The following is a 14,697-nucleotide window of genomic DNA, read 5'->3' as shown; positions in this document are numbered from 1 at the left end:
GGGGGTGGGGGTGGGCATGGGGCTCTCCCCCCCCCTCCCCCGGCTTCACCTCCCCTCCTCCCTGCCAGCCCGGCCCCCGCCGCCACCGCTGCCTGGGCCATTGCAGGGCAGCACCCAGTTGTTATCATGCAGACCCAGGCGGCAGCCGGGCGTCTCGCGGTCGGCTCGGCGGCAGCACATCCAGTAGGAACGTCCGTAAGGCAGGTCGTGGTGGTAGGGCTTGGGGTGCCATCGGCAGAGTGACACGTCCCCCTTCTCGTATCTCTTGCGGCACTGCTTGCAAGGGTCATCGCGATAGAGGGGGTCGCGGCTCCAGCGCGAGTCTGTGGCCCGCACGCCGAAGGCCTCGATGATGCCCTTGAAGTGGTGGCAGGTGCACTTGAGGGCCGCCAAGGCCCGCGTGGGCAGGAAGCTGAAGATCTTCACCAGCACGTGCTCGGGCAGCAGCAGCATGTACTGTCGCGGCTCCAGCAGCCGCTGGATCTTGAAGCGGATCTCCAGGAAGTCGTGGGACACGTGTCGGTAGAGGCGGCACAGGGACGTGTCCGCTGTCCCCTCGGCATCGTCCGGGCCTGGCGCAGTGGCCGGGGAGTCGGCCGGGGGTGGCTCGGGGGGCCCGTCTGGACCGCGGGACTGGAGGAAGAAGAGCTGGCCAGGTGGGGGCGGCTCCTCGGGGCTGACTGTCAGGCACACCGTCTCCTCTTTCACGTTCTTGGTGCCGTCCTTGCCAAAGAAGATGCACTCGTCCACCACCCCCGTCACCACCACATCCACGTGGAAGCCTGACGCTCCACAGTCCCGGGCAGGGGGCGGAGGGGGGGCCGGGGGAGTGTCCTCAGGCCTGGCAGGGACCGGCGTCTCGCCCTCGCTGGCCTCATCCGCCCGTGCCAGGAGGAACTCCACGTTGCTGGGGAGGGCGTCCCGGGACGGGCTGATGAGCTGGTACAGGTCACAGGTGATCTTGTCCTTGGCTCGGGCCCCCGGGCCTGGGCTGCCGGGGTAGGCACAACCGGGCCGACCCCCACTACCGTTGGGCAAGCTGCCGTCGGGGGCGCGGGGCTCTCGGCCATTGGAGATCCGGAAGGCGATGCGTACCTCCCCGGGGCCTGGCCCAGGCCGCTCCTCTTTGCGGAGGCCTTTGGCTGGAGGGCTGTCCCGCTGGGCCTCGAAGTGGGCCACTGCCTCGGCTACCCGGCTGCAGTCTCCGCCCCCGGACCGCCGTTCGGACCCCAGCCCCTTGGTGGGCCCGCCCTGCTCGGCAGACACGAAGACCACAGGGGCCGGGGGGCCAGGGCGTGGGTAGCTCTGCAGTGCCAGGGCGGCCCGCTGTTCCACCAGCGCCACCATCTCGGCCACGGAGAGCAGGTCTACGTCCTCGCCAGCCGAGGCTGGGGCCCCCTCAGCAGCAGGGGGTGCCTCTGGGCCCCCAGGGTCCGGGGGAGCCTTCGTAGGCTCCAGACAGCGCCTCCTCCGCTTGGCCTTGGAGCTGTCACTGCCCCAGTGCCCCTTGACCTTCATGGAGCTGGCCCGGCTGCCCCCACCACACTGGTGGGCCACAAAGAAGGCCACCTTCTCCTTTGTATTCCCGGGCTTGATGACGTACCACGTGTCCAGCAGGACTCGCCCCTCATCGCCAGCAGCTGCTGCCGAGAGGAGCGGGGCCGGCTGGGAGGCAGGGGCCTCCGTGGCCAAGGTGGGTGGGGTGTTCTCAGAGTGGGCAGGCCCGTGGTCTGGCTCGGCCCCACTGCCCGGCTCTGGGCAGGCCGACGGCTTGAGGGCTGCGGTAGGCGGGCGTGGCTGGTTCTGTGAGTAGGTGCCAAAGGGCCGGGGGCACCACAGCTGGAAGGGCAGGAGGCCACCACGGTCCATCCTGGGGAACGGTAGCAGGCAGGCAGGGGTTCACTGCATTCCGGGACCTGGATGGTCAGGGGAGGCTCCACAGGCCACCTGGAGACAGGGAAAAGGAGGTTGGGGAGCTGGGAGAATAGCCTGCCCTCCTCCTACCACCCCAACCTCAACTTCTGACGGGACAGACCACATTAGCCCACCGAGAACTCTATTCCTGTCCCACTGCACAGGTGAGCAAACGGAGGGTTGCAGAGGGAATGAGAGCTGGTCTTTAAACACCCAAAACGGGGGCGCCTGGGTGGTGCAGCCACTTGAGGCTCTGACTCTTGGTTTCGGCTCAGGTCATGATCTCAGGGTTGTGAGATCGAGCCCCATGTCAGGCTCCTCACTCAGCACGGAGTCTGCTTGAGGTTCTCTCCCTTTCCCTCTGCTCCTCCCCTGTGGGCTTATGCCTGCAATCACCCTCTCTCTCTCTCCAAATAAATAAAATCTTTAAATAAATAAATAATAAACAAACAAACAAACAAAACACCCAGAATGTAACTAAAGCCGGCAGCTTGTTCCAACCCTGCAGGTCATACTCCACGGCCCAACTGCCTTCACTCATGATCCAGAGGCTTCCTGCAGCCATAACTTAAGTGAAAGTACCAAGTGACAGACAGCTCCTCCTTCTTTCATTTGCTCACCCAGTAGCCAGTTCCTGAAAAGACAAGAATTCCCAGCCCGGCCCACAGCTATGGCTACTTGAGACCACAGAGGAAGGAATGAAGTAGGCTGGGCAGGGGAAGAAAATCTGAGGTCAGAGCCAGCCAGGCCCTTAAGAAATTGGTTCTTTGGGCTCCTGGGTGGCTCAGTCAGTTAAGCATCCGACTCTTGGTTTCGGCTCAGGTCGTGATCTCAGGATCGTGGGACTGAGCCCCGCGTCGGGCTCTGCACTCGGCACGGAGTCTGCTTGTCCCTCTCCCTCTGCTCCTCTCCCCTGCTCATGTACTCTCTCTGGTGCTCTCTAAAATAAATAAATAAATAAATAAATAAATAAATAAATAAATAAATAAATTCTTAAAAAAAAAAAAAGAATAAAGAAATCGGCTCTTCACTTTGTTCGGTCCCGGGGCTCCCTGAGAATCTCTCAAAGCTGTGTATCCTCACCCAGAAAAATGCACCCACTTGCACAAGACTGTGTAGGTAATGACTTCCCCTAAACACAGGCACAGATCTCTAGGCTAAGAAGGCCTGTTCTCATCTAGTTTCCTCTTCAAGCTGCACACAGGTAGACCTAGTGGGGAAGGGTGACTTATCATAAAACCAGGCCCTCAAACTTGGTTTCAGGACTTTTCAATTCAGGGCTCTCGTAACAATGACCATTTTATTTTACAACAACTTTGTGCATGACCTAATCTGGAGGCAATTCTGCTAATGAGGCTGACATGACCACTCTCTACTGCAGCCCCAACAGGCAGCATATTCTTCCATCTCATTCCCCGTGCCCATCTCCCTCCAGGCAGCTTGAAACCAAAACACTCTCCAAATATCAAACCTTCCACATGCCCATAGACCGGGGGTCAGCAAACTATGGCACACTGCTTGTCTTTGCCAATAAAGTTTTATTGAAACATGCTCATCTATTTATGGCTGCTTTCACAATACAATGGCAGAGCAGTTGCAACAGAGGACATATGGCTTTGCAAAGCTTAAAACACTCATTATCTGGCTCTTTATAGTAAAAGTCTGCTAACCCCTGCAGTATAGACTGACGCCACCTATAGATGGCTAAGTTTACCATCCACCAATAAATCTAAATGCCCAGGAATAGACATGAACACAGCAAAAGCCATTTTCTATAGATACTATCTCTCTACAACTTGGCTACCCCCTGAAATCCTCCAATTTGTTCCTACCTTTATCTCCAGAAGATAAATGCCCTCCCCCAAATATCCAGACCCTTTCAAATCCTAATTTAAACTTCCAAACCTATAAATATCCCCTCCGGCACAGAAGGCCCCAATCTCAAGGAACGCCTCCCAAATTCCTTGTCTTCCAAGAACTCCAACATACACAGCAATCTCCCAACCTCACACATGCCCCAAAAGACCAGTTTCCTGAAATCCTATACTCCCCTTCAAACACTTTCTAAATCTCCACATGTACTCCCTAATTCCTAATAGAAGCCCCCCCAACTGCAAAAAAAAAAAAAAAAAAAACCCTCACGAAAACATAAAAGCTCTCTAACACATAAGACTAATCCCAAACCATGTATTTCTCAAAGCCCAAAAATTCCCCAAACACTCCCAAAGAATCCTCACCAATGACACATGCTTACTGCATGGCTCACTGGAGCTCATTAGGTACTGTTCTAACAATTCCGCTTAATCCTCCCCGGTCCCCTTGGAGCAAGTAGTGTATTAGTCCCAGTGTCCAAATGAGGCACAGAAAGGTTTAACCCCAAATCGCGGGTCAAACAGGTAGGAAGGACTCGAGAAAGGCGAAAGCCCAGGTGTTCTGGCTCCAGACTTGGCACTCCTGGATTTTTTGCTTCTAAGTCTCCCCATGAGCTCCCCAAAGCACATACCCACCAAACATCCCCAACCACAAGCAGACCCCTACAAGACAACCAAAATTTCCACACTACAAAAGAACCCAAACCCAAGCCCCAAGGCTCCCCCTAAGCTCCAGGGAACCCCAAGTATCCCCCACACCCACGCAAACATTTCAAGCCCAAAATACCGCTTAACTGCAAAGGGAGCCCCCCAATTTTGCAACCGCCCCCCCCACCCACTCAGACGACCCTCGAAACCTAGACACGCCCCCAAAGTACCCTCATCCGTGAGCCCCGCCCCCCCAGCGGCGGGAGAGGGTGGCAACACATACGCATGCGCACGAAGAAAGAGGGCCCGCCCCCTCATTCCTTCCCTCCAGACTTCCCGCGGACAGGCGCGCGACTAGTTTCCCTCCGCCCCTTTGTTGACAGACCCGCGCGTGACGCCCCCAGCCAATGAGCGGCTGCCGTTCGGGGCCGTGCCCATATAAGGAATGCCTTGGCGAAGGGGCCTAACTTCGAAAGAGGGAGGAGTAGGCGAGAGGTGAAGGGGGTGTGGAAACAGTGAATTGTTAAGAGAGCGTGGAATAATTCCCAACTTCTTGCTAAAACGGAGGAACAAGGCCAGGACAGAGGCCACGTTATTCAAGGAGAGGCTTATTACACGACGTTCCCTCTAAACAGGAGTCCTGATTGACAGTTGAGATTTAAAGGGCCAAGCAGCTCCGGGATTGAGACTCGAGGGCGGAAGGAAACGCGCAGAAAGATGAGCGCCCAGGTTTATTTGGGAACCCTGAAGACCGAGATTCCCTCCGGGGTACACTAGGCAGCGGAATCACTTCATCCTTGCAGAACAAATGGCAGAACCCTGCGGCAACTCCCTCGGCACTGAGTTCAGCCTCTGGGCTTGGCAGTCAAGGCTCAGGCTGTGTGGCCAAACGCACCTTTCCGTTCAGCCTTTCCAACCAAGCGCCCCAAATCTGACTCATACTTAGTACAAGAAAAGAATATCAAATACCCCGATAATGCTTTTTAAATATTAATTACCTGTTAAAAATGATAATACTTAGGATATAATTTAGTTAAAATACTTAAAATTAACTTCATCTCTTGACTTTTTAAAAACGTGGCTGCTACAAGATTTTAAATTACACATACGGCTCTCATATTTCTACTGAACAGCGGTTGTCTAGATCCTTTCAATGTCAGGACGATTCAAGAGACACCCAAAGGGGGCTCCACCACAGGTGTCACCGGTCCCCCGACCACACTACCCCAGCCTTGCCTGCTTCCAACCACCCTGCACGTCAAGGCCGGAAGGGTTTTCTTAAGGCACAAACCTGACCCCGTCCCTACCCTGTTCAAAATCTACCATGACTCCCCAGCGCCCTTGTTTTAAAAGCCCGGGTACCCAGCAGGTCCAGCTTCACCCTCCCCACTCCTCCACACCCCCAGTGGACCCAGGTGGGCACCAGATCTGGTATAGAGAGTGGTTGGAGTTCTTAGGCCCTGTCTGATTCTCAGCAGAAGCTATTATCGTCTGCACTGTAGCGATAAAGGAACTGAAGCAGTACAGGTTACCCACAGAGAACTGGTGTGAGTTGGAGCAGGGCTGTGAATCCAAAAAATCTGATTCGGGATTGCTGTGCTCTATTATTGCTTTGCTATACACTCTCTGGCGTCCTAGCTCAGCCATTCCCTTGTCCAAGAGGCTGATTGCCCCCAGGCTGGGTCAGACTCCACCTCTGGGCTCCCACATCGGCCTCCTGGCTTTTTATTCTGCTAAAGTCACAAGCTCTTCCCTTCTGTGGTGTTTGCATTTGCTGTTTTCACTAACTGGAATGCCTTCCCCCCAGATCTCCACATGGCTCAGTTCCTTATTTCATTCTCATCTGTGCTCAAATGTAACTTTAACAGAGAGGGCTTGCCCCAGCTCCTTTCCTGGAAACCTGCCACCTGCCCAGAGGATGACCTCTGGGTTCCCAAGTCCCAGCCCTGCCCACTCTGAGTTATCCCTGTCTAGGGCTGGATCTGTCTCCTCTAGGGGACAGTGAACCCAGAAGGGCCAGAACAATCAGGGTCATCATGGTGTCCCCAGCAGCACCCAGCATGGGACTGAATGGATGGATCAAAGCTCCCTCCCCTGCAGCAACAAGTCCCAAATTTTGTGAGGCCTGGAAGGATGAACTCTGTTTCACACATTAGGGCAGAATTGTCTGCCTTCTCACACACTGAGCTCTCCACGACGCCCTCCACTAGGCCCTCCACTAGGTCAGCTTTCAGAGAATGCTTCATGAAGATCCATTTATTGTAAAACAGCATGACCCAGAAAGACTGAAAATTTCAAAAAATGGAAAAAGACCAGACAAATATGAACCAAGAGACAAACAGAAGAGAGATGATATCATTAAAAAAAGCAAAACAAAACAAAACAAAAAAACAGTAATGGGGGGTGCTTGGCTGGCTCAGTCAGTACAGCATGCAACTCTGGATCTTGGGATTGTGGGTTCAAGCCCCATATTGGGCATGGACATGACTCCAAATAAAATATTTTTTAAAAAGATTCTATTTATTTGTCAGAGAGAGAGAGAGAGTGCATGCACAAGCTGGGGGACCAGCAGGCAGAGGGAGAAGCAGGCTCCCCACTGAGCAAGGAGCCTGACTCGGGACTGGATCTCATGACCCTGGGATCATGACCTGAGCCAAATGCAGACTCTTTTTTTTTTTTTTTTAAGATTTTTATTTATTCGGGGCACCTGGGTGGCTCAGTCGTTAAGCATCTGCCTTCGGCTCTGGGTGTGATCCCGGCGTTCTGGGATCGAGCCCCACATCAGGCTCCTCCGCTGGGAGCCTGCTTCTTCCTCTCCCACTCCTCCTGCCTGTGTTCCCTGTCTCGCTGGCTGTCTCTCTCTCTGTCAAATAAATAAATAAAATCTTTAAAAAAAAAAAAAGATTTTTATTTATTCATTTGACAGAGAGAGAGACAGCCAGCAGGAGAGGGAACACACACAGGGGGAATGGGAGAGGAAGAAGCAGGCTCCCAGCGGAGGAGCCTGATGTGGGGCTCGATCCCAGGACTCTGGGATCACGCCCTGAGCCGAAGGCAGACGCTTAACGACTGAGCCACCCAGGTGCCCCGAAAGGCGGACTCTTAACCAACTGAGCCACCCAGGTGTCCCTCAAAATAGAATCTTAAAAAAAAAAAAAAAGTAACAGCTGACAAAAGCAAAAAGTATTAGTAGGCACAAAGATGGTAATGAAACAAACTGACCCGATATATACAAAAGTTCTCAACATTCCTGCGAACATGATGGCCTCAAAGTATATAAAGCAAAAAGAACAGAATGGCAAACACTCTGGCAAATCCACAACTGTGATGGGAAACTGCAATGTATCTCTCCGTAAGAGGTGGGCTGAACAGATAAAATTAGTAAGGAACTGAACCACATGATCGACACTTCGAGGAATGCCCCCAACCATTCGAGAATCCAATTCACATCCCTATCTGACATTCCAAGGTCCTCCTGCCTGCTGGCTCGGAGCTGGTCTGGGCACACAGAGATGACACTGAGCTCACCAGGAGGAGCTCGTGAGAAAGGGGGCAGACATCCAAATAAACCATCATGACCCGCATGAATATATTAAGAGAGAAACTGATCACAATGGCAGTTCACACCCAGGCTTTGCTTGAAGTGTTTTACAAATATTAACTCATTGAATTTTCACATCACCTCACTATTCTTAACCTCATTTCAAGGACGTGGAGGCACAGAATGGCGAAGCGATCGCCCTCAGACCCAGCGCTGCGGCAGGAGTTCTGAAGAGGCAGGCAGCTTTAGTCACTGAGCGGCACTTTTGTGCGGATCATCTTACTGGGCCCTCAAACACGGCCATCCCCCTCACCGACAGCCAGACACTCGCCTTTCTTTTCCCGATTTATTATTTTTTTCTTAGCACATATCCCTATCTAATATGCTAGAAACGTTGTTGATAACGTTTCTTGTCAGTTTCCCCTCCCGAAAAGCTCCCTCCAGGGCCGGTATTTCTGCCTGTTTCATTTCACTGTGGGATCCCCAGCTTTTAGAACAGCTCAGGTGCCTGGCTCCTCTAAGTCAGCTCCTTGGAGCAGGAGTCCCCGGGAAGTGTGTTAGGAATATAGTCTCTCCTGCTGCCCTACACCCACAGAACAGGCACTTGGACAGCTCTCTAGGGGATTCGTAGGCACATCTGAGAAGGAACGCCCTAGCCCATCAGGGGTGTGTAATGAATGTTGGTTTGAACCGGCTCCTAACACCGCCATGCTGTCTGTCTTTACATGTGCTACTGGGGACCTCTTGTGAAAAGCCAGCTGGTTCCAGCCAACTCCACGTGTGGAAATCCTGCTCCCAGGACGGAGGCAGGTTGGCGTATCCTCCCAAGCTATTTGGGATCTCTTCCTCCTGAGGCCTCTTCTGGCCACCCCTGTCACCTGTCATTGCTGAATGACAATGACCTGGGTGAGGGGCTCTCTCGCCTCCACCCTGTGGGTTTCTGGAAAGCTGGGACCTCTCCTCAAAGGCACAGCTGCTCCAGCCTCCGCACTTGGCTCCAATGGCCTAGTTTAGCTCTTCCGGCACCATCCTTTCCATGGTAGCTGGAGAGATTGCTCCAAACATAAATCAGACTGTATCAACTCCCCTGCTTAAAACCTTTCTGTGAGAGGCACAAGTTTGCAAAAACAAAAATACGTGTCCGGGAACCCTTCTCAGGAAGCTACAGGAGGAAAATTTGTTTCACCAAAATTAAGCAGTGAATGAAGACAAAGGGAGCTATCAGGTCAAAGAAAAAAGTCTAGCCCAGAAGAGAGGCAAAAGGAATCCCCAGATGAAGGTAAAGGGATGAGCCTGGGAGCACAGCTTGCAGCAGGTCGAGGGAGAACCTGTTTCTACGAATGCACAAAGAAAAGAGAGAAGCTAGCAATGAACAAGCCAAGCGCGCACCCTAAGAAGCTGGAACCAAGGGGTGCCTGGGTGGCTCACTGGCTTAAGCTTCTGACTCTTGATTTTGGCTCACGATCTCAGGGTCGTGAGATCGAGCCTGGTTGGGATTCTCTCTCCCTCTGTCCCCCTCCACTCCCGTATGCTCTCTCTCTCAAATACATAGAATCTTTAAAAAAAAAAGTTGGAAACAAGGTCAACTATAGCAGAATAAAGCAAAGAAAGAAGAAAGGGAATAAAAAGTGGATGCCTGGCCCCCCTCACTCTGACTCAGGTGAGGCCCACCGGCACCCACCTTGGGGCGCCTCCATCCCGGGGTCGGGCAGTCAGGGTCATGCCTGCACAGGGCTGGGTATGAAGCAGGTGCTCACAGAACGCACTGGTCCACGGTCACGGTCACACACGAATCGGGGGCAGGATACCAGGGTTCTGTTCCCGGCCCTGCTCCTTCCGTCCCCCACCCTCTTGACACCCCCCCCTCCCCACCGCATTGGGTCTACAGTCTAGATTCATCCCTCCCTTGGCTTTTTGGCCTCAGGGTCTGCCACTCTCCCTCCCCTTCTGAAAGCTTCCTTTCCAACAGCTCTCCCTTAGGGCAGAAATCCTCCAAATCCTCAGATCCTAGAGATCCAGGATACAGACAGAATCCAGGCAGGGCCTGCAGACACCCCAGCTTTCCTACTTTTGGGGGTGTGTCCGTAGGTTAGGGTGCTTAACCCTTGGTGCCTCAGTTTCCTCCACTGTAAAATGCAGATAATAACAGTACCCACCCACGGGCTGCCTGATGATTCACAGAGATCAACCTAGCGGAGTGCTCATGTCAGCTAGCTACCAAGGAGAGGCTCAGTATTCTGCTCTGGGCTTATTAAGGGAAGAGGAGACTTAGTACCTAGGAGTTTGGAAATCACTGACTAACCCAAAGACTTATATCCTGAAAGGAAACTGACCCTGGCCCCTCATGACAGTCAAAATATGGTCATTCCTTTATTACTGTTGCCTATTAGGTCTCAACTATTAAACAGATATTTACAGAGCAGCTACTGTGTGCCGGGCCTGTTCCGGGCATGGCAGGTATGTGGGGAAAAGGAGACAGAAATCCTCGCCTTCGCGGGGCTGACATACTAATTGGTGACAGGGACAGTAAAAATAGAGTGAGTTCCAAGGTGGCAAGTGCTATGTGGCAACAAATATAGCAAGTTAAGAGGACTGGGAGTGGAAGTGGGGGTTCTGATCTTAATCGAGGGGTCAGGATGGCATCAAGGAGCAGGTGACTGGAGCCAGCCTTTCAGAAAACTTGTGGTTTTAGGAATCATATGGTGCTGCCAGAGCTGCTAGAAATACCCCATTAGCAATGGTAAAAATATCATGTTGTATGAGTAAGCTTCGGACAAGCACAGGCTGAAAACACATTAAAGATTTTAAGAAAAGGCAAAATGACTTGGAAAGCGGACACACTTTCAAAGACAGACAAATAAAGGAAAGGGGTGGAGTGTCACGTGACCCCGGGGGACCCAAATATGACATACAGGCGCAACGTTCCCCCAAACCAAGACGTTTTCAGATGATTCACCGAGAGTGGAAGACAAAGTGTTAAAGACCCCCTGAAGGTAATGATGCAATGCCAAGCAGGCAAAGCTAGCATAAGGGGCTGCAAATGAATCAGGAAGACCCAAACCTGAAAAATGGAAAAATGAGCCCAAATGCCACCAGTATGGCGACAACAACCCGCTCCCCAAGGGCAGGGTGTCGGTCTGCACACTGTAGGTGCTCTATCAACACTGGGGACCACTCAAGGAATGAACCCCCATTTTCCAGAAGAGGAAACTGAGGTCCAGAGGGGTTAAGTGACTTGCCTAGAGTCACACAGCTAGTGTGTGACGAAGCCAGGATTCAAATCTCCATGTTCTGGTTCCAATGTACATGCTCTATAGTTTTTTCTTAAAAGAAGAAAAATCATAGGGCGCCTGGGTGGCACAGCGGTTAGGCGTCTGCCTTCGGCTCAGGGCGTGATCCCAGCATTATGGGATCGAGCCCCAACATCAGGCTCCTCCACTGTGAGCCTGCTTCTTCCTCTCCCACTCCCCCTGCTTGTGTTCCCTCTCTCGCTGGCTGTCTCTATCTCTGTCAAATAAATAATAAATAAAATCTTTAAAAAAAAAAAAAAAGAAGAAAAATCATAAAAAGACCTCAGACTTAACTCAGAGTTTCCTATGCACTACACATTTGATACATGTTACCTCATCAACTCTTTACAAAAGCCCCCTAGTTGGAATGTGGCCCTATTTTGCAGGAGAAAACTCGAGGGCCAGAGTGGGAATACAACATGGCTAAGGACACACAGCAGCAGAAGTAGGGATTGAACCTGGGCCTGAGGCCAGTGCTTTTGACCATAAACTTTCATATCAGCGCCAGAGAATTTATGTGATAAACTCAGGAAACCTCACAACAAAAGAACCAAACTGTTTAAAGATGAATTACAAAGTTGCCAAACTGCCCAGTGAGGCTGGAAAAACCAAAAGGTTGGAGAAGAAAACAGTTGTCAGAAATACTCCCTATTCACTGAAATGCCTGGAGTTGGGCCAGGCTGGGCATTGGCAAGTGAATTATTTATATCTGGCTGGGGACTGGGATGGGGATGGGGACAGATTGAGTTTCTGAGCACCACATCGGGGGGTCACCCTTGGACTTGGAAGCCCAGGGATAGAGGGTGGGAAATAAGAAGAGTCAGATAGGGGGGCAGCCTGCAGGAGAAGGAATAGGAGGCAGCCTGGCTGATGTCTCCCCCACTGGTCCCTGTCTTCTGCGTTGTCTCTCAAGTCTGTTCCCACTCTCCGTTCAAAAAATGACAACTTGTGTGTACTGAGCACTTAACTCCAAGAACTTTACACGCTTACCTCCCTGAATCCTCTAACCTTCCTAGAGTTCCCATTTTATAGTTAATGAGAGGCCCAAAGTCACACGACAAATGAATGGGAGGGCTAAAATTCGAACCGAAGACTGCTTCTGTTCTGAAGTCTCTGCCCTAACTCATAACATTGTATTTCAGTACAAGGAGAGGGGGCGAAATCACAGTGGTGAAAGCAGAATCTGAGCCAGTATACCTCGGATGGAATCCTGAGTTGACCACTTAATGCTGGATGACCTTGGTAAAGTTGCTTAAGTTCTCTGTGCCTCTGCTTCCTTGGGGTAGAAAGGAGATAACCCCACCTACACCTTAGGGGTGTTGTCAGAATTAAATGAGTTAACGAAGAGTTAAGAAAGGGGCCAGGCACTTCCTAAACAGTAAGTGTAGCTGTAATCCACTGTGGAGAGCCCCTGTCTGCTTCTTAGCTGGGGTGTGCCCAGATCAGTGCCAGGTTTTGAGAAAAACGCCTCTGGGGTTGAACTGATAAGAAGGGAATCCATTAGCACCTGTGACCCAGTCACATTCCTGGGGTGGGGAACTTCCCACCAACAGGCCGAGGACTTATTGCAAGGGAGGGTAACAATCCTAAGGAGCCTCCCCTCTTCTCAGTGGCAAGTTGTTCCCACAACACAGATAAGGACACCGAGTTTCAGAGAGGGGAGACTTGCCCAGGTCACAAAGGAGTGACAGATTAAGAGATCTGAATGCTGGACCGCCAAAGCACAGAAAGCACTACACTTTTCAAGATCCCACTGGAGAAATGATAGTGCAAAAGGTTCTCTCTAAGGCCCCTTCTGGCCATCTTATCCTACAGTTCTGTGACTGTCCAGTTTCTCGGGAGTCTCTGGCTGGTCTAAGCAAACTATCGTTGCATCCAGGCGCCTAAAGCCATGCTCTCCACCCCACCCCCCCGGACGGCAGCCTAATCAACACACCATTCTACCACTGATTTCTAATTTCTCTCCCACCACCTCAGCTTGTCCTCCTGCCTCCAATCTGATCTAGAAGCCCTAACCCACCGCATCCATAGCTGGCCTCTCCCTCGGAGCCTAAAGAACTCCTCAACTCATCTAGCCCTGACCCCCATGCCTTTCCGCATCCCCCAGGCTACCCGCCTCGAAACTGCTCCCTTCAGGGCCTCTGCCGGGACGCCCAGTCCCTTCTCCAACTCGGGACTCCCTTCCCCGGCTCTGAGCTCCCTTACAATCAATTCCAAAGCTCGACTCCCTCCCCACCTCCAAGACCCCTCCCCAGCCCCCATTCTTCTACTACTCCCTCCGGCTCCCATTCCTCCCGAACCCCTCCCCAAAGCGATCTCTCGTCGTCCAGCTCCTTCTTTAGCCCCTGCCCCTTCCTTCTCGCCACCCGGTCCCGACCCCCTTCCCCAGTTTTCAAGCGCCCCCGGCCCCGATTCGGGGTTCTCACCATCTCCCCGCGCCGCAGCTCTCTCGGCTACGCGGGTTTCCCCCACTCGCTCCTCTCCAGCCTCTCCTTCCGGGTTCCCGCCCCGAAGCCCGCTGGGAATTGGAGTCCGAGCGGCCACGGACTACACCTCCCAGAAGGCAGCATGACCACGCTTGGAGGTGGGGAAACGAAGCAAACTGGGCGGGCTGAGGACAAGAACTACTCTAACTCTCAGGAGGCAGAGAGGGTGCTTTGCAGCGCAGGCGCAGGGAGCGCCCCCGCCAAGCGCACTGGGAGATGGAGTCCAGTCTCCTCCATTTTGGCCCGGGGCCCTTGAAAAGAGATTGAGCAAATTGCAAAGAAAGACGTTTGTGAGGGGTGAAGAGTTGGGAAGGAGCAAGTTTATCGATTTCCTTATGCTCATTAACATAATAATTAACAGTGCCTTGTACTTTCTCAAACATTTTTCCATCTCTTCCCCCCGATTTTCTTACCATCACCTCCTCTGATTTACAAATGAGAAAATTAAGCCTTAGGAGGGAAGAAAGCCCCATGAACTAGGAACTATTCAACGTCATAGAAGCTTCACGGGGACAGGCACCTCTGTGTATCTTGTCCACGCACCCAGAACAGTGTAAATAACTGTTGTGTGATATTTACTGCATACTAGCCATATGCCACACACCCTGCAGACAACCCAAGTATTACCCCAAATTTGTAAAAGTTAAGGCGAAAAGAGTCGACACCTCTTCTCCACGGCAACACAGCAAGAAGGTGATTTAAACTTAAGTGTGTTGGACATCAGGGCCTCTACTCCCCACTAGGTCGTTAGATCGCTTCCCCTTAAGCTATATTTTCCAGTCCGTCCTCATCGGCCATGAGAAAAAGCTTTCGAAAATAGAGCGTTTCCTCTGTCAAGGAACATAGATCTTCGTGAGGGGAACTGCGACTAAGGGCCAATTCCAGTGGCCCTCCTCTCTGAATCTTTTCTCAATCTATTGCTCTTTAATGCAGCCCCTGGTTCACTA

The 14,697-nt window shown here is 52.3% G+C and overlaps 1 protein-coding gene across 3 annotated transcripts in view; it reads right to left on the bottom strand.

Annotated features, from left to right (window-relative positions):
• The window catches only part of FBXO46 (F-box protein 46), a 13,936-nt gene extending 168 nt beyond the window's left edge, over positions 1–13,768 (bottom strand). The window contains exons 1-2 of one of the 3 annotated variants that reach the window (XM_034638092.1): positions 2,535–2,775; positions 135–1,947 (exon numbers count right to left, since the gene is read on the bottom strand). In XM_034638092.1, coding sequence (XP_034493983.1) covers positions 135–1,869 — 1,735 coding nt within the window. In that variant the 5' untranslated portion in view covers positions 1,870–1,947; positions 2,535–2,775. Of the gene's footprint in view, positions 1–6; positions 1,948–2,496; positions 2,776–13,690 lie in introns of those variants that run through there. The other 2 variants (XM_034638093.1, XM_034638094.1) reach the window with 2 other exon arrangements.
• Between the last annotated feature and the right edge of the window lie 929 nt (positions 13,769–14,697).

This window comes from Ailuropoda melanoleuca, chromosome 12, assembly GCF_002007445.2.
Source record: "Ailuropoda melanoleuca isolate Jingjing chromosome 12, ASM200744v2, whole genome shotgun sequence".
Taxonomy (NCBI): Eukaryota; Metazoa; Chordata; class Mammalia; order Carnivora; family Ursidae; genus Ailuropoda; species Ailuropoda melanoleuca.
The sequence above is the reverse complement of the archived record's forward strand: the minus strand, read 5'-3'. Positions and strand labels throughout refer to the sequence as shown.